The following is a 25,286-nucleotide window of genomic DNA, read 5'->3' as shown; positions in this document are numbered from 1 at the left end:
ACCCTAAGAAATGCCGTGGCTTCCTCAATCAGTGAACTCATTCAATTTGAACTGGCTCCAGAGGATTTTACCTCTGAGCGTACCAAGGTGGTCTACATAATCTCTTTTCCATCGAGGCATGCCCTCGCTTGGGTATCACCCCTGTAGGAACATGATGATCCAATATTTCAGAATGTTACTGTGTTCATCATAAATTTTCACAAGGTTTTCATCGAACCTGGCCGGGTGTCCTCTGCCGCTTCTGGCCTTTTAAATCTACTTCAAGGATCTTTTATGGATGGCCAGTATGCGGTCCAATTCCGGACCCTTGCTTCTGAGCTCCATTGAAAAAATAATGCCACCTTCTGGCAGGGTCTGAATGACTGTATAAAAGATGACCTGGCTTACCGTGAGTTGCCTACTAATCTCGATAACATGATTTTACTCTGTGTCAAGGTAGACATTCGCCATAGAGAATGCCCATGGGAGAGGGACCATTCACGCCGCCTATTTCCTCGTCTAGCTCCTCACTTTCAGTCTCCAGTTGTTCCCATGGAAGAGCCTATGCAGATAGGCTGCTTCCGCTTAACCCCTGAAGAACGAGAGAGACCCATCCATAGGCAAACCAATGGGGGAACCCCCCTCCAAGCCTGGGGCACTGTATAATTGAGGTGGCTGGACACTGCCCCCGCTTCAAAATGGCTCTGCTCGAAAAGAGAGAGCTGCATCTAACAGTAGTGCAGCATTGCATGCATCTTACAGCAATGCCCATGTATATTATGGGGATAGGGAGAGTTGGAGAGCAGCCAAGCAATCTCTAAAATTATAGCCACGCCCCCATGCATGCTGATCACGCCCACTGGCGAGTGGTGTGGAAACCCCCCATTGCAAATCCTGCGTTTGCCCCTGCCATCAAGATTCGGCTGTGCATATATTGTGGAGATTCCGGGCATCTTCTCTCATCTTTCTCTAAGAGGCAGAGAAATGCCACTTCCTAGGTGATGTTAGGGAAGTCAACCTAGGACCCAAGTCCTCTTCTCCCTATTCACAAAAATAATCTGTGTTCCTGATGCCCATCACCCTTCCTACCCATAAAGGACCCCAGTCATTACAAGCTTTCATGGACTCGGGATCCACCGGGAACTTCATATCTGCCAATTTAGTTTCTGAACTCCATTTGGCCACTCAGACTTTGCCACAGCCCTTGGCATTAACTGCTGTTGATGTATTATCTGTAGTGTGGTTACCTGCACTATTTCACAGGAGAAAAATATCCACACTATATATCATAAAATATATATGTATTTTCCATCAATTAGCCACATTGTTACTTTCAATATACAAGATGATCCCTAAGGATTCCTATTAACAATTACGGGATCACTAGGTGGCAGGAGTATGTCCCTCCAATTATAATCTCATTAAGTTGCAGGAGTGTAATACGCCGCAGACTGGTAACTAATATAAGCTAAAACTTGTCCGGATCTGATAAAGATACCTGAATCTAACAACTGGTATTGCACCCTGTCTAGGAGTCAGCTAACTATTGTAAATTAATATAAGAAATGACAGCAAGCCCAGCGAACGCCTACACGCGTTTCGCTATAGGCTTTTACAAGGCAACGAGGTTGCCTTTACAAGGTTTACAAGGTTGCCTTGTAAAAGCCTATAGCGAAATGCTACGGCAGAAACTACCTTAATGGTAGAAGGCAAGTCCGCTTATATTCCTCGATAGTTCAATTGATGCCTAACACTTCCACTATGAAAAATCTTGCCATCACCTCTTTTATAAAACGGGAGAAATTAAAACCAAGGTCAGTTCACACTTGGGGGTAAATGTATCAAGCTGCGATTTTGAAAATCCAGCGATTTTCTCGGGAGAGTTGAAACTCGCTGATGCATAAACCTGAGATTTCATGTAAAATTGCCAGAGATGTGTTTCTGTCAAAAAACGCTATTTCAAAAATCCCGACTGTTTGCCACCCTAGCTATACAAGTCTCAAATGTATAAAGCTGTGATTAAGCAAACTCTCCCAAGTTTGCTTTAAAAATCGCTAGATACAACACGCTGCTTCCTAGCTGTGTAATTAGTAAACACATCACTGTTACACTGCCCTGTCTATAGAGCCAGAGGTCCGGCAGCTATCAAAAGTTTAAAAATAGATAACTGTTCAAAAAAAAAAAATGCGTGAGGTTCCCCTGTTTGAGCACTATTAACCCTAGTGCTGCCAGCCTACTGCTAGTTAAGGGAAAAAAATTGCATGGGGTACCCCAGATTTTCATATAACCAGCAGTAGGCAGAGCAACAGATATGGTTGGCACTATAGCAGAGGGACACGCGGCATGGGTTCCTCTGCTATAATGACAAACCAACCCCAGGCTGTTCAGCACTGGGCTGGAATCCTTAGGGAGTGGGGTCCGGAAAAAAAAAGGAGCGGGCCCCCCTCTAGGAATAACCAGCCTAGTGGGCTGTTTGTACTCTATGGGGATTTCCCATGCTATCATGGGTATAAGTACTTGGGCTCCATAGTGGAACAAGAGCAGATAAAACACCAATTGGACAAGATGGAAGCAGTAAAGAATTTGACGAATACCACAACTGTAAAAGTGGCCACAAAACAGGGTGCTGTTTGACTATAAGCAGCACTCCCCCAGAAAAACAAAGTCTTTTTTGCTTTTAAAATCCTAGTCTTTGAGGCTATCCAGGCTAATTCACCTGGTGTGATGGATGCTACAACTTCCAGTAGCTTTCCATCTGTCACGTCAGTCATGTGTCAGTCTATAGATTAGGAGCATCCTTGCTCCATTTCTCAACCTCTACTAGTAATAAAAGTCATATGGGAAGAAAGTGTACTCCAAATCCAAACAATGTTCATCAATCTTAAAGAAAACATAAGCTCTTAATGTATGTACTAAGGGACAAAATATTGATGAATATGCCAATATGTCTTAAAAAAAAGAAAATAGCTACAATTTCATACACCACCCGCAATGGCAAGGTAAGGCTCAGACAATGGGCACTTTTTGCTAGTAGTGGTCCTGCTATTGCTACCACACATACTAGAATGCCCATTGAAAAAGCGAGTGCACAACACGGTCATTCATCTTCTGTAAATTCCCATGCACCACCTTTTTGCTCTGGGTGTAAGTCTGTCACTTTCAAAACAGCCACACAAGTGCATGAAAAGAACACTGAGGCTGAGAACAACTTGGACACTCATAGAATCCTAAGGAGAGTCTAAGGGTATTCATGAGTACTATGTCTGAGTCGGACGTTTCAGATTCTGACACTAATTATAGAGCACACACTTCCAAAATGTATCAACCATTTGGAAATGCGAGTAGATTTAGACACAGACATTGAGGATGCTATTTTGAAAGTTTCTAATGTGCACCAGGATGAGGGAGATAATTGCAAATATGACAATAATAAATATTGTGGTCTTGAACAGGATAATGAGGATGATTGTGTCCAGGTAAGACAGCCAGCAGTGTTACCACCTCATGCCCATGGTAAGTGCATTGTCACGCCTGGGCAAAAGACAAAAAAAATATCATCTTGCAAGTGGAAATATTTATATCCCAACCTAGACAACATTTCTCAAGGCATCTGTAGCTTTTGTGATGCCACAATAAGTAGAGGTAGGGAAGTTGGCCATCTGTGCACCTCCTCCCGGTTACATTATTTGCAGCAAGTTCAAAGTGGTTTATCAAAAGTAAGAAATCATGTACATTTGTTACGAGCCGCAGCGGCTCTGCACCGCCTCGTAACAACTGACTCGCTCTGACCCCTTAGAGCGTCCGGTCATCACCATGACGATCAGGGTGTCACTTCCGGTTCTGGTTGTCATGGCGACGGCCGGGACGCTCCAAACATCAACGCCGCGACCCGGCCAGCCGGGCACATGCGCTAACATTAACAGTTAATTCATTCCTAGCTGGGGAATGATTGCCTGCCATACCTCTAAATTCTTATTGGTCCTTCCAAGTATATTAGGCAGGGAGGGCTTAGCCTCCCTGCCGTTTATAGCTCTCTGTTTCAGTCTGCTGACCTGCTCTCTTTCTCTGCTCCTTGTTATTTGGATTGATTTTTCTGTGTATGACCCCTGGCTTGCTTACTGGACTCTTTTGGATTGCTTGTGACCCTGATTTCTGCCTCTTCTCTGGATATGCTGTTTTCTGCCGGCCCTGACTTCTGCCTGCCCTTTGACCTCACTACTGCTGCCTGCTGTTGCCCTTTGACCACGGCCTGTTTTGGACTTCGCTGCTTTCTGCCACCAGGCCCTCGCCTGTGCTACGGTCATATTATAAACTTGCACTACTCTGAGTTTAAGACCTGGAGGCATCTGAGTACCTGTGAGCGTGTTCAGCTCCAAAATTCTGCAGGGATCAGTGGATAGGGGGATATTGAGCTCTCTTATACTGTGACTATCTACTGTTTCTGGGTGGCACCTGAAACATGGCAGATGGGCCTTCATTGGACAGTGTTGCCCTACACATCTCTACAGGGTACGCCACACCATAATGGAAAATATAGGTCAGTTTGCAGCCACTGTGCTTAGGCTGGAAAAATATTAAAGCACGTCAGCTGCTAATACAAGCACTCAAGCCTCTGGGCCCTCACGTCTCTCCTTCCAAAATATTGATCCTGATGATGCTGGTAGGGCTGATATTCCTTCTCTACAGTAAGTTCTCCAAGCAATTAGTGGCTCTGATAAAAGTGTCATGAGCAAAATTTGGGAGGTGCAGGCAGACCTCTCCTTAATCTGCCAAGACCTTAGAAAATGAGAGGATTGGAAAGGCCGGAATCTAACCTCATAGGTGAATTTATGTAAAAAAGATTCTCCTTAACATAAATCCAGTGCTAGACTACCGTAAATATAAGACCCACTTGGAAAAACTCCCCCACACTGTAAAGGGAGGGTTATTCTAATTAAAATGTTTATTCAACCAATATTGGTCTCTTCACTTTAGTACACCTACGTTTATATCACGGGTGCTGTTTTTCATGGCATTAATAAGTATGTGTACTCTCTTGTCTAGGAGGACAAGAGGGCAAGAATTAAAACTTCCAACCTGTATAGGTCCAAGGCTGCCAGAGGACTTACGCTATCTAACATCAAGTAGTATTATTGTGCCTCTCAGCTAGCCCAGAAGGAGTGGATGGGGAATTCTCCTGACGGGATGTTGGTGAGATTTTTGGGTGAGCAGATAGGGTCCACGCTCCCCTATAGTTTTTGCTTGCAGACCCAAGAATCTGGAGGACCACTCAATTAACAAGCAGTCGGTCACAATTTGGTACACTGTGCATAAGCTTTTGGGTAGGGTGACCATTGATCCAGACACCCCCCTTTGGTACAGTAACACATTTTCTGAATTGGATAAATTAGAAGGGGGGTTGTATGTGTCACAGATATGGTATTTTCTCAACTGCACAACTTTAATTGATCAAAGGATTTCAGATACCCATCAGTACAAAGTTGAAATTCTAAATATTAAATGTGTTTTTTTCCAGATATCTGCAGTTGCACCATTTTCTGGGGTCACAGTTAAGGGATAATTCACCCACGATTGGTGTCGCCATGCTCAGGAGCTTCCTTAAGAAATTGGGGTCACGTGAAAATATCTTAGCAATTTATGCTTACCTCAGTCTGCTTGTGATGTCAAACGGCCTTGCATCCCTGAGACAAAGGTGGGAGGAAGATGTTGGGTATTTTGCAGATGAGGTATGGGACTAGACTCTAGTCAAGCCAAAGGCTGCTACTTTATGCATTCAATTTCAACAAATGAATCTCTATGTCTTGCATAGGGTATATTTTACCCCACTCCATCTATTTAAGATGGGTAGATGATCCTCTGTGGTGTGCCCTAGATATAGTAATCGTGTGGGCGCTTTTCTCCATCTGGACCTCAGTTTGGTCTTACTCTGCAAAACAGGGGTAGAGGTTTCTTCCCGTAGAACCAGAGCGTGCCTGTTTGGTTTGCATCTGGAGGGTGGCGATTCCAAATATGTGCTTTAACTGACCTCTGTGATTAAGGTGTTAATAGCTATATCATGGATGGCGTAATGCCACCCACATTTCCAAGGGTGGATGGCTCTGGTCAATGTCACAGACACAAGTGATTACTTACAAAATGTAGAGGAGCCCTAAAGAAATTCCACAAAATCTGTTTGCGCTGGAATTGGTCCACTCTGCCTTTGCACTTCCAGGAAGTTGATGATGTCTAGTCCACTAGAGTGTCTGGTCCTGCGATAATTTAACTACTTTCCTTGATATCTGGTAATGTTATGGTTTATTGTCTTTAAAAAAAAAAAATATATATATATATATATATATATATATATATATATATATATAATTTTATTTATTTTAAATCTACTTTATGCTGCAAATGCTTTGGTCTCGTCACAAAGGTATATAAATTTTGCTTTGTGGCATTTCTTCTTCAGTATTTTTGAAAGGTCCTGTAAATTTACATGTCAGGTGCACTTCTGTATGCTTTATTGCGCTATATGTCAAAGTCTCTTTTTCAGGGCCTTATATTTTTAGCATTGCCAGTTGCCAGGTTCTTTTTGTTTGTATGTTGTGTTTGTTTTATATGTTCTGGAAACTTTCTAATAAGGACGCAATTTATAAAAAAAAAAAAAAAAAAAAAAAGTATGTCAAATTTATGTCACTAAAAAAATGGCCTTTCTTCTGCAAACTACATATGCAAGAGAAGGTAAGATACAATCATATCAATTAAAGAGCCATATTTCTCAATCTTGGATGAGAGACTGATTTATTAATTGGTATCTTCATTAATCCCTAAGATGATATCATGCCTCCAAAAAGCACAGTTTGCGCAAACTCTACATAAAAGGAAAATAAATTTGTCACGGTGGAGGTAGCAGCACCTGCAAGTATTGGCACAACTACACAAGGAGGTGCGGAGTCTAACACGCCACCGTTATTCACCAGGGACCCCCGCAAGGAAGTTTGGACTTCACGGCGAACGACGTGCAGGTCGCGGCCCTCCCAGGTATAGCAGCGAGAGGGTTTTCTCCGTACCCGCATGACTAGCGATTTTTGAGGCATGGGCCCAACGAAGCGCCTTTAGGCGTAGATGAGGCTCTAGGAAGGAACAACCCACAGGGGGAGTACGGGTGATGGCCACAATACAGGAAGGTTCTAAGACCGGTGGAGGTTCAGCAGTGGGTGGAGAGTCAGAGATATCAAAGGAACGAGAAAGGGCATCAGCCTTGGAATTCAGAGAACCAGCACGATAGGCAAGTATGAGGTGGAACCGGGCGATAAATGAGGACCATCTGGCTTGACAGGGATTTAGACACCGGGCATCCCGAAGGTAGATGAGGTTTTTGTGGTCGGTGAGGAGGTAGGGTCTCGGCAGCTGCCTTGCAGAACACATCCTGATAGGAGAGATATGAAGATGGTAGTTCAATCTGAGGTGGCGTCAGGCGACAAGGGAGAGAGGACCGGCCGGGTCTCAGGCCAGACAGACAGGACTTGAAACATTGTGGGCCCCAAGCGGTAACCATCGCACGATTCCAATCAAATTGGGGTGAGTGAAGCTGGAGCCAAGGTAATCCTAGAATGACTGTATTAACAGAACGAGGAAGAACCAGGAACTCGATGACTTCAGAATGCAGCACCCCTACCGTCAGTCGAATAGGAGAGCAGATATGGGAAACCGAACCGTTGGTGATCCGATTCCCATCCACCTCAGTGAGAAATAACGGCTGAGGCAATTTCAGAGTAGATAATTGGAGTTGCGATGCCAGTGTGGCGGAGATGAAATTCCCGGCAGAGCCGGAATCCACAAAGGCTAAGGTCTCGAAGGGGCCGACAAGAGAATCCAGGGAAATGGGCATGAGGCAATCAGTGCCAGAAGCAGAGTAGGGAGTAGTAACTCCAACTTCTAAGTCGGCCTCCCTGCCACCAACTAGGAGGGGGCGTTTCCCGGTCTCTTGGTGCAAGAAGATATAATGTGACCAGGATCCCCGCAATATAAGCAAAGGTTTTGCTTGAAGCGTCGCTGACGTTCCTCAGGGGAAAGCCGGGACCGGCCGATTTGCATTGGTTCCTCCAAAGGTACCGGGTTCTGAAACAGGGGGGCAAGGCGAGTAGAGGTCCGTCTGGTAGCAGAACACTCCTGGGTACGTTCACGGAAGCGTAGATCAATGCGATTGCATAGGGAGATCAAGGAATCCAGATCTGCAGGGAGTTCCCGAGAAGTTAGTTCATATTTGACTCGATCTGCCAGTCCTTGCCAAAAGGTCGCCACCAAGGCTTCATTGTTCCAACTAAGCTCAGAGGACAAGGTGCGAAACTGGATTGCGTACTGACCGACTGTCAGAGATCCCTGGCGGAGGGTTAGTAGGCTGGAGGCAGCGGAGGATATGCGACCAGGCTTGTCAAACACCTTTCGGAAGGCCTCGATAAAGGTAGAGGCGTTGGACAATATCGGGTCATTCCGTTCCAACAGGGGGAGGCCCAAGCTAGAGCTTGTCTGGACAATAAGGATATGATGAAAGCACCTTAATGCGTTCTGAGGGAAAGGACGCTGGATCACACTCAAAGTGGATGAGACACTGGTTTAAAAATCCTCTGCACCTTTTAGGCTCTCCATCAAACTTATCCGGCGGGGAAAGTCTTAATGAAGCGGAGGACGCCACAACAGGAGAAGTTGAAGTTGCAGCAACAGCCGCGGTCGTCACGGGAATATTCTGAGCAGATGTCACGGATGCCTGAAGGGACTCGAGACGCGCAGCGACTCCTTGAATACATTGGAGCAACTGCGCCTGTTCGGACTCCTGTTTTTCAACTCTATGAGCCAGGTGGAGTAGAAGGTCTCGAGCAAAAGGTTTGTTAGATGTTTCGGTTGACATGGCCAGAGCAAGCTGTCACGGTGGAGGTAGCAGCACCTGCAAGTATTGGCACAACTACACAAGGAGGTGCGGAGTCTAACACGCCACCGTTATTCACCAGGGACCCCCGCAAGGAAGTTTGGACTTTGCGGCGAACGACGTGCAGGTCGCGGCCCTCCCAGGTAGCTACTTGCGAGATGGTGGGCTATTCGTGGTCGTACAGGCAGAGTCAGTATCCAGGCGGGCAGATAAGGTACCAAATCAGAAGGCAAAGAGGAGTCAGCAGGCCAGGTCAAACCGGAGAATACAGTGCAGGACAAAAGGGAAATCCAAAAGCGAGGTCAGAGGAAGCCAGGTTGGCAACAGGAGAAATCAGGCAATAGAAAATAAATGTAAGCTGGAACGTTTGAGACTAGTAAACTAGTTGCTCTGGCACCCTAATGGTGTCAGAGCAGGGTATATATAGGAAGTGGCCAGTCCTCATTGGTGGGCAGTGGGTCGGCGGTCAGACGCGCTGACCGCCGACAGGAAGTCCAATAGCGCGTTCCGTTGCTATGGCGACGGGCGCGCCTGCACACCACGCCGCCGGAAGAAGCGTCCACGTTGCTTGGCAACGGGGCGCTCAGGAGGAAACAGACGCCCGTCAGGAGGAGGCGCAGGGACGGCGTCTGATAAAATTGTCACAATTTTGAAATGATTTAACTAAATATCACAAAGTCACAAGCTATGGAGTACAGAAAAATGTTATTTTCAGTGCCACTCAAAAGGCGCTGTGGGTCCCTCAAAATCACCAAATGGATTAAACTAGTTATTGATGAGACTTTTAAGATCTTAGGAAAAGAAAGCTTAAGGCTCCCTAAACTAGAACAGTAAACGTGTCCTGGGTTCAGAGGTGGAACTAGCGAGCTATGTGCAGGAAGGCGGGGAGAAGGGAACCGGGGCCGAAGACCCTCGGGCAGCACAGTGGCGAAGTGGTAGCACTTCTGCCTCACAGCGCTAGGGTCATGAGTTCAATTCCCGACCATGGCCTTATCTGTGCGGAGTTTGTATGTTCTCCCTGTGATTGCGTGGGTTTCCTCCGGGTGCTCCGGTTTCCTCCCACACTCCAAAAACATACTAGTAGGTTAATTGGTTGCTATCAGAATTGACCCTAGTCTCTACCTGTCTGTCTGTCTCCCTCTCTATGTGTGTGAGTGTGTGTCTATATTAGGGAATTTAGACTGTAAGCTCCAATGGGGCAGGGACAGATGTGAATGAGTTCTCTGTACAGCGCTGCGGAGTCAGTGGCGCTATATAAATAAATGATGATGATGATGATGATGATCTGCCATGCAGCATTCCCCATTATCTTCATGGGCCCCGATGCACTGCACTAGCCGGAAACCAATGGTAGGTACCAGGGCCGGACTGAGACTTAAAACCAGCCCTGGCATTTAAAACACACAGGCCCACGTGTTGTGGGCTCCATGCACTATATTGTTGCACACTGATGCTAGCGCAGTGTGCGTTGCTGGTGCTGTACAACATGATGTAGTATGAGTATGTGTGGGGGGGGGGGGGGGTATTTATTTCTCATAATATCCCTCAACATCATATTGTTAGCACCCATATTACATCAATAAATACCATGACAATATATTATTAGTACCCAAACTACAGCAATAAATACACAACACTCCTGCTACATCGATACCCACCCACATTACAGCGTCCAGCATCACCCCCCACATTACAGCGTCCAGCAGCACCCCCCACATTACAGCGTCCAGCAGCACCCCCCACATTACAGCAACCGACATCACCCCCCACATTACAGCAACAAGCATCATCCCCCACATTACAGCAACCGGCCAACCAGCATCACCCCCCACATTACAGCATCCAGCATCACCCCCCACTTTACAGCAACCGGCATCATCCCCACATTACAGCAATACTCTATTATACTTATTAGCAATACTAAGCCCCAAACACACTATAACAATGCCACCACCACGACACCCCATACTACAGCAATACCACCGATTATACAGGCGCCACTGTTTTGCTTTTTTTAAATCTCCCACAAGATAGCAACAACAGAATACATACACACATATAGGTAACAGGTACCCTTTTCCCTCAATTAAATAGTAATGGCAGAATTTTCATGAATCATTCCACATGAAATAAAACTCTAACAAATATATCAGAAAAAAACATAACTATTGAATGATCAGTTGAACCCACACGGCCACATTAAAAGTATTTCCATCTACAGAAAAATGTCAGAGAAAAATATTTTTTATACTACAGTAACTGGATATGCGTCTTTTCATTTTAAATAACAAAGTATATTAATTAAGGGGGATAGAGGAGGTGGGTGAGAGATAATTGGATGTGATCCATCAGTTTGATTAGATAGGAAACATTTAGATTATTTACCTGGAGACATCTACCCCCTTGACTCACAGGCAGGGCTGACAAGAGGAATTTTGGGCCCCAGTACAGCAACTTCTTTGGGCCCCCGTCATATTCAACAATGAGAGACTTGCCTTTGGCAGAAGTTCATATTATGCCACACCGTAGTGCACGCAATTCGTATTATGCCACACCGTAGTGTGCCCAGTTCATATTATGCCACACCGTAGTGCGCCCAGTTTATATTATGCCACACCATAGTGCGCCCAGTTCATATTATACCACACCGTAGGGCCCCCAGGTCATATTATGCCACATAATATTACCCTCAATTCATATTTGGCCATGCAGTAGTGCCCACAAATCATATACCATACAGTAGTGCCCCCAAATCATATTATGCCACAATAGTGTCCCGAAATAACATTATGCCATACAGTAGTGACCAGACAAAAAACTCATTCACAAATAAAAATTGGTACAGCATATCAGATACTGAGAGTGTGAGTCCCAGGAGCAACTTAATACACCATTTACAATGCAAACAAAAATAGATATATTGACATAATCACAGATAACATTTATGACAAGCAGTGCTTTTTCCTCATAAATTAAAAGTCTCTGTACAGATAAATATGAAAGAAAATTACAGCGCAATAGTGAGCAATGCATAGTGTTTTAAACGTCATTAGATACACAGTAGTGCCCCCAGTTGAACGAAAGATGGTTAAAAACACATTGCACGCGAGAAAATATATGAACTTACCTGATTATGGCATCCTGTGTTCTGTTCTCCTACTGGGCGCGCTGGGCGAGAAGGGATCTGCAGCTGTCAGCTCCTCGGCCCGGGAGCACGGGCCGAGGGCAGTGGTCAAAGTGGAAATTTAGAAGTGGGGGTATGGAAAATATAAATAAATGGAGTATGAAGGCTTGCTTTTTTATTTTATTTTAACACTTGTCCCCTCTGTGCATTCCCATTCTTCATTACGACTTGTGTTTTATGATGGCTGCTTCCTTGACATTCCCATTCTTAAGATGTCTCTCCCTTTACACTTTCTTTTACCTACGCCCTTGCACAATCTTCTCCTTTGTCCCTCTCACTTTACGCCCTTTCCCCCAGGCTCTCACCCCTCTTCCTGCACCCCCTTCCCCCCTGGCTCTCTCACCCCTCTTTCAGCACCCCCTTCCCTCCTGGCTCTCACTCCTCTTCCAGCACCCCGTTCCCACCTGGCTCTGTCACCCCTCTTCAAGCACCCCTTCCCCCTGGCTCTCTCATCCCTCTTCCAGCACCCCCTTCCCTCCTGGCTCTCACCACTCTTCCAGCACCCCCTTCCCTCCTAGCTCTCACACCTCTTCCAGCACTCCCTTCCCTCCTGGCTCTCACTCCTCTTTCAGCACCCCCTTCCCTCCTGGCTCTCACTCCTCTTCCAGCACCCCCTTCCCTCCTGGCTCTCACTCCTTTTCCAGCACCCCCTTCCCTCCTGGCTCTCACTCCTCTTCCAGCACCCCCTTCCCTCCAGGCTCTCACTCCTCTTCCGGCACCCCCTTCCCTCCTGGCTCTCACTCCTCTTCCGGCACCCCCTTCCCTCCTGGCTCTCACCCCTTTTCCATCACCCCCTTCCCCCTTGACTCTGCCACACTCGTGAAAACCCTGCCCCCCCTGTGCAAAAATTACGGCACCCCCCTCCCGCGAAAATCGCAGCACCCCCCCTCAACCCCTGTGCAAATATCGAGGCACCCCCCCCCTCCCGCGATCCCCTCCCTATTCAGAAAAAAAAATACAAACTGTGTCCACAGTGCACAGGATAAGGGGGAGGGAGCAGAGGAGCTCTCGTCCGTCGCGCAACAGAGGTGGCTGACTCCTGCCCAGGAACCAGCCACCTCTGCCCTGGAATCCATGAAGTGTCGGCCGGCCCATCTAGCCATCGGCCCTTCTGGCATTTGCCACAAGTGCCCGATGGCCAGTCCGGCCCTGGTAGGTACGCCCCAAATAAACAGATCTGCAACATGGTCAGGTCTACACACCTTCAGTCATCACTATACAGGGTGATTCAAAAGTCGCAGTACACCCTTTTATTTCAAAAACTCTACAGGAAATTGGGAAACCTGAATACTCCAGTAAGGTATGGGTGACGTGGTCTATCTTTTACGGTATATACCAAACATGGGCGCCATCTTGAAATCGGCCAAATTCCTGTAGAGTTTTTGAAATAAAAGGGTGTACTGTGACTTTTGAATCACCCTGTAGATTGGATGTCCAGACAAGCCAGGACCGGGAATATGAACACAAAGATTTTTAAGTTCTCATCACTCCCTAATTCATTTTTGTTATCTGTTTCTTGTGTTGTTCCTCAGTATTTTAATGTACATTGTTCTTAGTACTACACTGAGGATATATGGAGTTTGAAAGTTATTTTGTGGCCTAGTAAGTGGTATCTCATACAGGGCCGACGCAGGACCAGGGGGTCCCCATAGTAAAGCGCCATACTCCCAGTGTATCATCAGCATTGGGGTGCAACAGCTGACAGCTTCACATGTAAGGCAACTGCTTAGCTTCACCTAATGTTAGTGCCGGGTCCTGCTCTCGTGTTGGTGCCAACTAGGAGCATTCATGTAAAGGACATTTCCAGCCCAGTCTAGTCCAAATTGGTCCACGGCATGGAAACAAGAATACAAATCCTTGGTTGCCCACTGTCTGTAATTTTAAGATGTGATTTCAGGTTTTAAACAGGTGTCCCTGGAAAGCTTTGCAGCATTCTTGCCATCTATTTTATTTCTAAGTAAATATGTATTGAAGATAAGTATTTAAAATGCAAACATGTCATAATGAAATTATTTAATCGTTACACAATGGGGATTGTAGCATCCAAAGGGCTGCCAAGACATTTTCTGTATGCAACATATTTAGATGTGTCAGCTCAACAACACTTTGTCCCTGGAATCTATTTTAAAATGTCAGCACCTATGCAAATAAGCAACTATTTTGAATATTTGAAAGTCGCGTTTTCAAGGGTTTAACTGAAAATAGTTACATCAACTATAAATTAACCTTTACATTATTTCCCCTAAGAATAATGGCGTATAAAAATACTTCATAATAAATGACTTGCTTCTAATATTTGACTACAAAAAATATATGTGATGTTAAATACTTTTGTGTCAAAAAAGACAAAAGTATTATAGGAGTGATCAGGGCAGTAACTAGGGCTGTGCGACAAGGGCAACCGCCCAGGGCGCAACGCTAAAGGGGGGTGCAATTTATGAATATTTTAGGTTAATTTAGTTAAAATTGAGGGCTTGGGGGGCAGCATTTGTCTTTCTCGCCCCAGGCGCTAGAATTCTAAGTTACGGCTCTGGGAGTGATACCCGTATTGGCTAACATGACATCACATATATTTTTCTGGCTAACATGGTACTGCAATAATTCTAAAAAAAAATTGCTACACATTTTACTACAAAAAAATAGATATATGTACTTACAACACATGTACTTTAAGCGCCCTCTTGTGGTTTTCTCGCCAGATGACGTGAGCGCGTTGCCCACACTGAGCGCGCAGCTCCCTTTGCCAGTCTTTGACGGGATGATGTAGAACGCAGTAGTGACGTGTATTCGACCCGGTGCTCCTTCCAGGTATTCCGATACGGTCAGACCATTCATCTTACAGCATTACCTTGTCGGTTCGGACCATCAAACACCATGGCTACCCCAGACGCGATTACAGCAGATGAACCAGAGGCGTCAAACAGATTTTCTTTTATGGCTGCAGTCAGCAAGACCCCAAAGAAGGTAATGACGTCACATATTCACATACCACACCCACCCGACGTGACCTGTCAATCTACTTTATCTGTCAGGTCACGGTGTTTGGGGTTATTTAGTTCTCACCCCTTTTTTGTGGCCTGTCAAGGAAGGCGATGAGCTCTTTTAAATGAGGGTCATTTACTAAGGAAAAGGCGTATGCTTGGGATTATTTACTAACAGGTGCTTGGATGCTCTGCAGTATCTCACCCATTGAAGGGCAGTTTTTTTTTTCTTACACTTATCTTTATCACCCGCTAACCCATCGCGATATAGGGAAAGGTTTCTTATGGACGCCTTCTCACCTTTGTGCTCTAAACTGTCAACATCACGTTTCAAAGTTTAGAACGCAGCACATAATTTCTCCTACATTAATGCAGTTTGTCCTGTGTTAATAAAACTCATACGCATTCAATTGCATGTATTTGTTCCAAAATTTTCGATGACATGTATGAATGAGACCAGTCTACCTTGCACTACACTGATCAAATCGATTTGCTGATTGGTGGTCATTTAGAGCCCTGTGCCAGTTTGTGCCTAAATAATGGTAATTTATAAGTACAAATAAAAATAGTTGTATTATTGGAACTGCAAACCAATTACAGTTTTTACCCCAGACCAGTCCTATGTGGAACTGTATACCTGGCCTGCTTTATAAATGACAAAATATGTTTTTTCCTATCTGCTCCCCACACACCACTTAATGATGTGAGCTATTAGCAGATGTGCAGGAGGACAGTGCATTGAGCATCCACGTTTATTTATGTAGGCAATTCTGCACTTGTATATGATTTTTCTGCACATAGCAGGCAGCAGGAACTAAGTTCCAGCATTCGCAGAGTAGTGCTTTTTTTTTTTGTTAGAAACCTAGCACTTATCCTGGTTGCTATGTGCACGACAACACAAATATAAAAGCGCATACTTCCTTTCCATGGGCACACAAAGGCCCAATTTTGCATTAGCCTTAGGAGCCTGTGTCTCCCTGGCCCTGCAACAGGCACATGCACTGCTACGCTAATTGTTCTGCTTCTGTCCCACACCAACGTGTTATTTTTGTTTGTCCCCAAATTATCCCTTCTCCTCTCCTCTCCTATAGAAGCCCCCTTTTATGTCAGCATTATCTTATTTAACCTGTGTAAGTGCTGGTGTTTTCCTCAACAGTGCGTTCTAATGTAACAGGCCAAATGGACTTCAGGACTATATAACTATTAGATTACATCTGACCTTGCATACTGTTAAATATGCAAACGTTATCAGTATTATATGAACATCAATTAAAAGAGCAATGTAATACTGATTAATTGAGCTAAACTGATACCTTTTAAGCTAACATACAGTTAGTTGAAGTACAGGTGTGCAGTCAGACCCAGTATTTGATGCAGTAACTCTCCCTAAATGTTTGAAGTTGTTGGTAGGATAAATCCCCACATCTGTCATGGGGTTGGGTACGTTTTCCCCATCTACAATAAGAACGACAGCAGATATCCGTACAAAAAAATTACGATGGTTAGAAGACAGACTTCCCAGAACACAGGCACGCGCTATATCCGCTAAGCTTCATATTCATTACGACGGGAGGACAATGTGTTAATGACGTCACTTAACAGCCCAACACTGACATTGTAGAGTACAACTAGGATGCGCCTCTCTCCAAACCTAAGTCTGACCACACATCTTAGATCCACCCCTAAGCAGTGGACCTTCTAGCTGGATTTACTCTTAGCTTAGATATCCTAAATAAAGAGTTAGCATATAGTGAAAGCATATCATTAGAGATGTTAGCTAGACCATGTACAATGGTTGCTTTCTAAGCTTCCCCTTTGTGTATGTGTGTGTGTGTGGGAGGCCAATTGACTGTGTCAGCTGAAATGTCTCAAAATGACTGCCTTGTCCTTGAGTGCCACATCGGTTTGTCTGCATTACATTTACCCACAACGATTATGAGAAATGTAATCATCAAAATAAAAATCCCAGGGAACAGTTTTGCAACTGAAGTAGACAAAGCAGTGTTTAGACTCTTCTGACCACTATGATGAAAACAAATATCAAACCTCAGTTATACAGACAAAATTTGCAAGCAAAGGTCAAAGAGGACAATAAGTTATTCTACGTAGACCTGGTTAGAGAGAGCATAACAGTTAATAGTATCATTCAGAAAACTATTTTTGCGACAACAAAAATTGGCTGCATTCAATATAAACATACTTTCCCTCTAGAAAGTAATAATGAAACTTCCTGCTAGCAGTGACTTGAACATCATAGGTTTCCTTCCTTTCTACAATCCTAAATTAGTAGTTTGTCTGTATTGTAAAGGTTACGTTTTTGTTATACAAGATATATTTTATTTATAGAATATACACTTATTGTTTATCTTACTGCAACTTTGAGGGGAAATTAAACATACTTGTTTTACTATTGTAAAGCCTGGTCTACTATCCATTTATTTCTTCTTAAATGGAAAATGCTGTTTTGGTTTTCTGTCTGGGGTAAGACTGATCTCTTGACACAACTGCTTTATATTCTCTCTTGTTTCTGTGTCTCAGAGCTAAGGAGACATACATTAATTTAACTAACTGAAGGAGAAATTCTGTATTTTGGATAAAGCAAATCACCTATTGTGTGTAAGTGGAAGTTATGTGGTTAGTGAAATTATCTTACAAACTGCCCTGCCCCCATCTTTGGATTTTGAGAGCTAGTTCTGTAATCTGTAAGACGCTGCGCTGCTCCCCCCATTGTTCAAATCTCTGACTGATACTGGTTTAACTACAGAACCTCTTTAAGCTGCTTTGAATATATTTAATATTTTTAGAATTTGCTAAGCATTGCTCAGATCCATGCAGATTACACTGTCATAATCCACAACTCCCCCACATGTGTTCAGTGTGTTGATTCCTATACTGCATTGCTGATGCATGAGCACGTGGATTCAGTAATGGCTTTTAGTTCTCCACACATGTTCTAAAAAGACAGGGTTTTTTTTGTTCCTAAATGGAATGAATGCAATGTGCAGTCAAGCACATACTTGCCAACTTATGGCAAGTATGGTCCGGGGGCCTGCCGGGGAAGGTGGGCATGTAGGGGGCGGGGCTCCGAAAATCTAGTTATTTTGGCCCCGTGACGTAATGACGCAAACCGCTTCATTTGACAGTGGGGACGGGGCCAAACATATCTTATCTTCAGCTCAGCCTAGTGGCACAACAGAATTGTAATATTGGAGACAAAATAAACTAGACAATTAATGTCACTCACAGGTAGTTGGTTAGATAGCTAAAGGAACTGTTGACTGACAGCAATGGGTAACAGCAAGTGCAAACAGATCCAAACTTAATGTAAGAGTTAAGTGGCAGACAGGTAGCATGGTCAGGTCAGGTCAGGCAAATAATGTAGTCAGGTCCAAGTAAAGGTTCAGCAACAGTAAACAAACCAAAACACAGCAAGAGACGAGAACATAACCTGTAACCAGTCTTAAAAGCTGTGAGAGGCAGCGTTATAAAGCCACAGCTCAGATGCACGCATTTCTGGTTGGAGAATGATGTTAACTGTCACATTGCTGGAATGAGAAAGTTCAGCACACAGAGACACCTTAGGTGGAACTCTGTTACTGCACCAATAGTGCAGAATCACAGAGACCAGGGGGTAAATGTATCAAGCTGCGGGTTTGAAAACTGGAGATGTTGCCTATAGCAACCAATCAGATACTAGCTATCATTTTGTAGAATGTACTAAATAAATGAAAAGTGGAGATGTTATAGGCAACATCTCCACTTTTCAAACTTCCCGAAAACTCGCAGCTTGATACATTTTCCCCCAGATCTCTAAGTGACACTCATCCTTAGAGTTACTCCTCTGCAACAGGTTGCAGTGTTGGGGCAGACATGCTTCTTTAACTAAGCAAATTGAGAGTGACTGACAGTAAGGCTGAAAGATTTGGGAGGTGTTGCAGCTGTCTCTAATAGAGTGACAAGTCTTTTAGGGGGAGATTTAATTCCCTGCATTACTCCTTAGAACACTGCGGGGTGCGCATCATTACTGTTACTATGGTAATTTCAAAGCTGATTTTTGCTCGCTGAGCAGAAGCATAAATCAGTACAGTAATTTTTACACGAACGGTAATGTTGCGCATCCCGCATTGTTGTAAAGAGCAATGCGGGGAATTGAATCTCCCCCATAGTTGGAACTTATTTCTAGTAGACTTTTGATCTACAGTTACTAGTATCAGTTATATGAATTTATCATTTTATCTTGATGTAGTAAGCAGAGAAGCTTTGGCGCACCCCTTTGAGCTCTGTTTTCACTGTGACATCCTCCCCCTCCTTCTTCCCCCTCTGCCATCACATGACATGCTGAGAGCAGTGGGCCTGTGGCAGACATTATTCATCCAGAGAGATATTAAAAACAACATAATTATCTGTAGGATAGCTAAAAATAATGACTATAACATGCATGCTTAAAATTTATTTAACTTGCTATTTAAAGGGAAAAAACCTATACTGTCCCACACTGGCACACAAGGCTTCTACAGACTAGCAAGACCCACACCAACAAGCAAAGAGTTAACTCTTCACACCTCCAGAATGTTACTCAAATGTCAATGCAAGCACACACAGCTTGTTGATCAAATGTATCAACAAATCACACACTGGCATTCAAAAGGTTAACCTGGTCGAGCTATTTCTTCTTAACAGGCTAATGAATTCGTTAAGAGTATCAAGGACGCAACATATTAAATTATAGATTTAATATACAAAAGTACAGGGCATACAGATATAAAAAAATAATTAATAAGCAATTAATAGATTGAGATAACACACACAAGCAAAACAGTTTAAAATAAAAAGGATTAGATTCAGAGTATAACTTGCATGAATACATACTCTGTGCCATGGAAAATTGGCAAGGGAGATGGTCAGCTTATCAATGTGATTTGATTTCCCAAAAAGTCTGACTATTTTTGTAACTGGTCTGTTTTTTTGAATACACTTCAACACCTGTCCCCGCCCCCAGGGGTGGTGTCTGTGATACTTTTCTTAATCACCATTTGCATGTTGCCTGATTTACTACCCAATTCTACTATGTAACCTAACTTTTCTTTTCTGTGTCTCACAGACCCAATTTCATTATTAATAAATCCCTTATGAATTTGTCCATCTTTTGATGCCAAACGTGATGCAATTATGACAATGTGACATACCTTTCCCAAAGATATGTGCTTATAACTGTTCCCGGATACTGTCAGTACCTGTCAATCACAACCCTGATGTGATTTCTGCTCCTTGGTATGAAGTGCCACCCAGATTTCCCAAAATATGAACTATGAATGTATCAGTTTCCCTTTGAAGCTCATATTTCTATATATCTTTATAGGCAGTCTTCAAATGCTATCTTTGTCTACAAGGATCTCGCCTAGGCATATGGCTCTGTAATTTACATTTAGTGGTTCGTTATGTTTACACTACCTATTAAAAGGAAGTCAATTAGGAAGTGGAATACATGATCAAAACAATGGATGTCTGTGATCTGCATATCTTAAGCAGGTCTCCTCAACCTAATTACCTCCTACTGGGCTAATTATTTCCTTTTTAAAACATTTAGTCAAACATTTATCTAAGTTGAAAATCAGGTTCATTTAGGTATCAATGCAATGTTTTATTTGGGCCCTGACATTCAATATTCTATTTCATCATATCAGATTTATGCTCTCATCCTGACAGTTGGTATTTATACATAGATTAAACCTTTAAATTAATGCTAAAAATTTATTTTGTGCTTCAGGCAATTGGTTTTTTTTTGTCCAGTTTGTATAGATTGTATTGAGCACTAAAATTAACATCACCTAATAATGTCTTAATTGTTAATAAATTGTGAATGTTGCATATACAAATATACTGCTATTATGTTTAATCAAGTTGTTCATTGGAGTATGTTGATGTTTCATTTTGATTGATCCTGCAACAGCACATTCTTTACAATAACTGGTGAAAACTATGTTTAAACTTTGTTTCAGAGTGAGACATACGGTCATTTGCGTAGCGTAACTTTGTGGGGTTTTTTTTGCAATGCACTTGCTCAGAAAGGGAATGTACACAACTGCGGCTGTTCAGACCTGTGACTTTTTGGCACTGATGACTCCGCACACCTGAAACATTGAATACTTGGTACTTTGTGAGTATAAAGGGCTTAAGGTTTTCTGGATACGTTTTCCTCTGTAACTTTGAGCACCATGTCTAAAATCAATTAAAACAATACTAAAAAATGTTCCCTATATTCTCCACAAAATGCCTCGGCATGCCCTCCTAATTTCTTTGTGACCCTAACTATAGGAAAGGGTGTTTAGTGATCATGTCTGTTTGTTTGACCACTAATCACAGCCATTTATTTATTTTTTTAAATGTACCTTACAACATTCTGCAAATAAATGTTTTTTGTAGTAGCATACGTGTAAAAACAAACTTTCACTATAAAGCATTAATAGTAAATGTGGAAACAGTCACAGCAACCCCCCCTTCTCTACACACTCAAGCTACAGCCTTGTTAGTTCCATCTATGCACTGCTCTGCAAACAATGAGCTCTTTCAGTAACAGGTGATCCATTGTTAGCTAGCTGTTTCATGAAAGTAATGGTCACATTTCTCCCCTTACCATGCAATGTTGGGCGGAGTGGCGCACATTAGTGGTGAACTTTCCAGATATCACCATGTTTTTGGCTTCCAAGCAAACCTAGGGATACATTTATCTAGCTGCGGCTTTGAAAAAGTGGAGATGTTGCCAATTGCAACCAATCAGATTCTAGCTGTCAATTTGTAGAATGTACTAAATAAGTGATAACTAGAATCTGATTGGTTGCTGTAGGCAACATATTCACTTTTTCAAACCCACAGCTTGATAAATTTACCCCCTAGTCTGAACTTATTGTATACTTTTTTTGCGCTTTCCAGTATATCTACAGACCACACTAACAGGTCTCTATATGACCCTAGCACAGAATAAACAGATTGATATGTCCAATTTGGCCACACACGCATGTGGCCTATTTGGAAAAGGATGCTACAATTTCCCATTCGGCCGAGTGATAAGTATGGGCTGCTTAAGGGCTCAGAACTGGTAGTTGTTGTTGGAATATCAAGAAGTTAGTGTTTACAGCGAAGGGCTTGGTTGAAAACATGCTGTTACTGAAAAATAATTGAGTACAAACAGGTCTGATTTTACTAACACTAAGAACTAGTGAATTTTAGAAGACTGGCAAAAGTGTTCAGTTATAGATACCGTAAGAGACAGTGCAATAATTTTATTATTATTGTCGTTGTATTTATACATCACCAATCATATTCCGCAGCAATGTACAAGGAATATGTAGTGTTGTGAACAGAGAGTACTTACAGTTATTTATAAGGGTTAACCCATCACATAATTGTGGGGAATAAGGGATAAATCATAACTGCAGTGTAAATATGTTATATCAAATTAATCTATTTATAAATTGAGCTATTAAAGTGTAAAATGGGAAAACAGAAAGTTTGTTATATGTTCCAGTGTGAGAAGATAGGAGTGTCACCTGTGACAGATTCAAAGAGCCCCAGCTGTGAGATATAGCCTGGCCTGGGATGGAGTTTGGCACCTGAATAGACTTTTGGGAACCGCTTAGCATGGTATCTGGTTCACAGAGGTCATGTGCCCACATGGCTATACTTTATATAGACAAATAGAATTCAGTTTTAAAATATGCCACTTAAAATCAATAAAAGTAGTCATCAACCACATATTCCTCCATAGCATGATGAAGGGCATATGTCAAATTCAGAATTCTGCCCCACAGAGAAGTTAAGGAAATGAGTATAAGCTCTATGATTACACACTATCTGGGCGTATTTGATATCGAAAGATGGACCAATTCATAGGGGATTTGTTAATAATAAAATTGGTTCTGTGTAATGCTCCACAGAAAAGTTAGGTCACATAGTAGAATTGGTTAGTAAATCAGGCAACATGCAAATGGTGATTAAAAAAAGTGTCATAGGCCACAACCCCTGGGAGTAGGAAGAGGTGTGGAAGTGTCTTTAAAAAACTGAGACCAGGTACAGCAAATTGTCAGACTTTGGGAAATCAATTCACATTGATAAGCTGTCCTTCCAAACCAATTTCCCTTGGCCAGAATATACCACTTCGATGTAAGTTATACTCTGAATTTAATTATTTTTATTTTAAACTGTTTTGCTTGTGTATATTATGGCAATTTATTACTTTTATTGTTTTTTTTTTTCTTATATCTGAATGCCCTGTACTTTTGTATATTAAATCTATAATTAAATATGTTGCGTCCTTGATACTCTAACGAATCCATTAGCCTGTTAAGAAGAAATAGCTCGACCAAGTTAACCTTTTGAATGCCTAACAAGCCTAATGTGTGTTTGCATTTACATTTGTGTAACAATCTGGAGGTGTGAAGCCCTTTGTTTGCCGGTGGGGGCCTTGTTTGCTTGTGGTAGCTAGAAACCTTGTGTGCCAGTGTGGGACAGTATATTGGGGTCCTATTGCCTGTATTCAATACGTGGTGGCAAACCTGAAGTGTGTGGGAGTGTGAGCGTTGTTTGGGGTGTCAGTAGGTCTATAACCTGTGTGATAGGTAGAGAGAGACTGCGGGCTGGAATCGTGTGTGACCTCATGCAGCAAACACCCCAAAATCACACCAGCTGAGAGCGTGTTTGTGATGTAGTCATTCACCTCATTCTCTGCCCAGTTAGAACTTAATAAATTCCCTGCCACACACAAACATACACATGCAAGGGTATGTTTTTGGACAGTGTGAAGAAAACGGAGCACCCGTAGGAAACCCACAGAAACATGGGGAGAACATACAAATGCCATACAGATAGGGCCCTAGTTGGAATTGAACTCATGAGCCCAGTGCTATGAGGCAGCAGTACTAACCACTGTGTCCCCGTGCTGCCCAGTAGTACAGCGCATATCTAGAATAAGCCGGTCTTCATATTTTAAACACTATGGGCCTGATTCAAATCCAACTGCAACTTGCACACAAGCTGTGTTCTAAAAAAAGAACACAGAACTTGAGCGGAGTGCCGACCATATTCAAATCCAAGCGAATCTCATGATACATTTCCATTTGAATTTGGTTGGAAGTATGGTCTGCCTAAATATTACTTGCTGTATGTAGACAGACAGAACAGACTGCAGTGTACACACTAGTGTATGTGCAATATAAGGTCACAACAGAATGCATTAAAAAAATTATATTATAAAATAAATTAACAACTTAAATATGGATTTTTTTCATATATTAAATACATAATAAAGATGATTTTAATACGTTCTCTATATACAATGCATTTTCCTATAGTCTAACTTACTTACATACACATGTTCTGTGCTAGCTAGTGGCACGCATACGTGTCATTTTTAAAACTGAGGCTATGCCGTGTCAGTCATTACTATGAGATTGCACTTACACCTGCCCTGTGGCTGGTGCAAATGATACGGCTGAAGCCAGGCATACTTATGAGAAACCCAGGAATAGGCCACATCTGCATCGGAACGCTCTCAGCATGCTCTTACGGAACATTGCCTTTGTTAGTTGGCCCCATCCCTGTCTCGTTCTCCCCCTCCTAGGCAGTCATAAGTGTCATTTGCTTTCAGGCATGAATTGCATGTAATTACATTCATCCTTCAGTCCTTCAAACGCTCACTCAAAACTCACTTTTTAAACCTCGCCTATTCTACCACCTCCATTTCCATCACCTCTTCTTCCTCGTCTGCCATCTAAATTTTTTCTCTCAGTTGGTCCTACTGTCTCTCACCACCTCTTCCTTTAGAATGTAAGCCCTCGCGGGTAGGGTCCTATCTACCATAGTCCCACTTCTGTCTCCTGTCCCTCGTACGTCCCGTCACGTCTTTTGCTGCACTCTGTGTGAGTCCCCATAGCATTACTCACACTCATCTGTGTTGCTGACATGTATTACCTCATCTATTTGTTACTGTATCCGTCGCTGCGGAATCTGTGCCGCCTTATAAATAAATAATAATACTAATTCATAGGCGCAAGGTCCATTTCTGTGCATGCACAAGAGCTATTTCACGCAAGATACTCTACACAAATGGGCGTACGTCCGAACATGAATCAGGCCATGTCTGGGCCCTTTGCACTCGACTGTGGGCCCTTCTTTCTGTTAGGAATAGGACATTTTTAAGGTGACGGGTGCTTTACTCAAAAGTTAGTGATTGGTAATA

General features: G+C 43.0%; 1 protein-coding gene across 7 annotated transcripts in view; it reads left to right on the top strand.

Moving 5' to 3' along the window:
• The first annotated feature begins 14,813 nt into the window (after positions 1–14,813).
• Positions 14,814–25,286, top strand: part of AHCYL1 (adenosylhomocysteinase like 1) — a 71,913-nt gene continuing 61,440 nt past the window's right edge. For all 7 annotated transcript variants that reach the window (XM_075195931.1, XM_075195928.1, XM_075195930.1 and 4 more), the window contains exon 1: positions 14,814–15,035. In XM_075195931.1, the coding sequence (XP_075052032.1) occupies positions 14,946–15,035 (90 nt within the window). In that variant the 5' untranslated portion in view covers positions 14,814–14,945. The remainder of the gene's footprint in view (positions 15,036–25,286) is intronic.

The sequence above is a fragment of the Mixophyes fleayi genome, chromosome 2 (genome assembly GCF_038048845.1).
Source record: "Mixophyes fleayi isolate aMixFle1 chromosome 2, aMixFle1.hap1, whole genome shotgun sequence".
Lineage (NCBI taxonomy): Eukaryota > Metazoa > Chordata > Amphibia > Anura > Limnodynastidae > Mixophyes > Mixophyes fleayi.
This window is presented reverse-complemented; position numbering and strand designations above follow the sequence as displayed.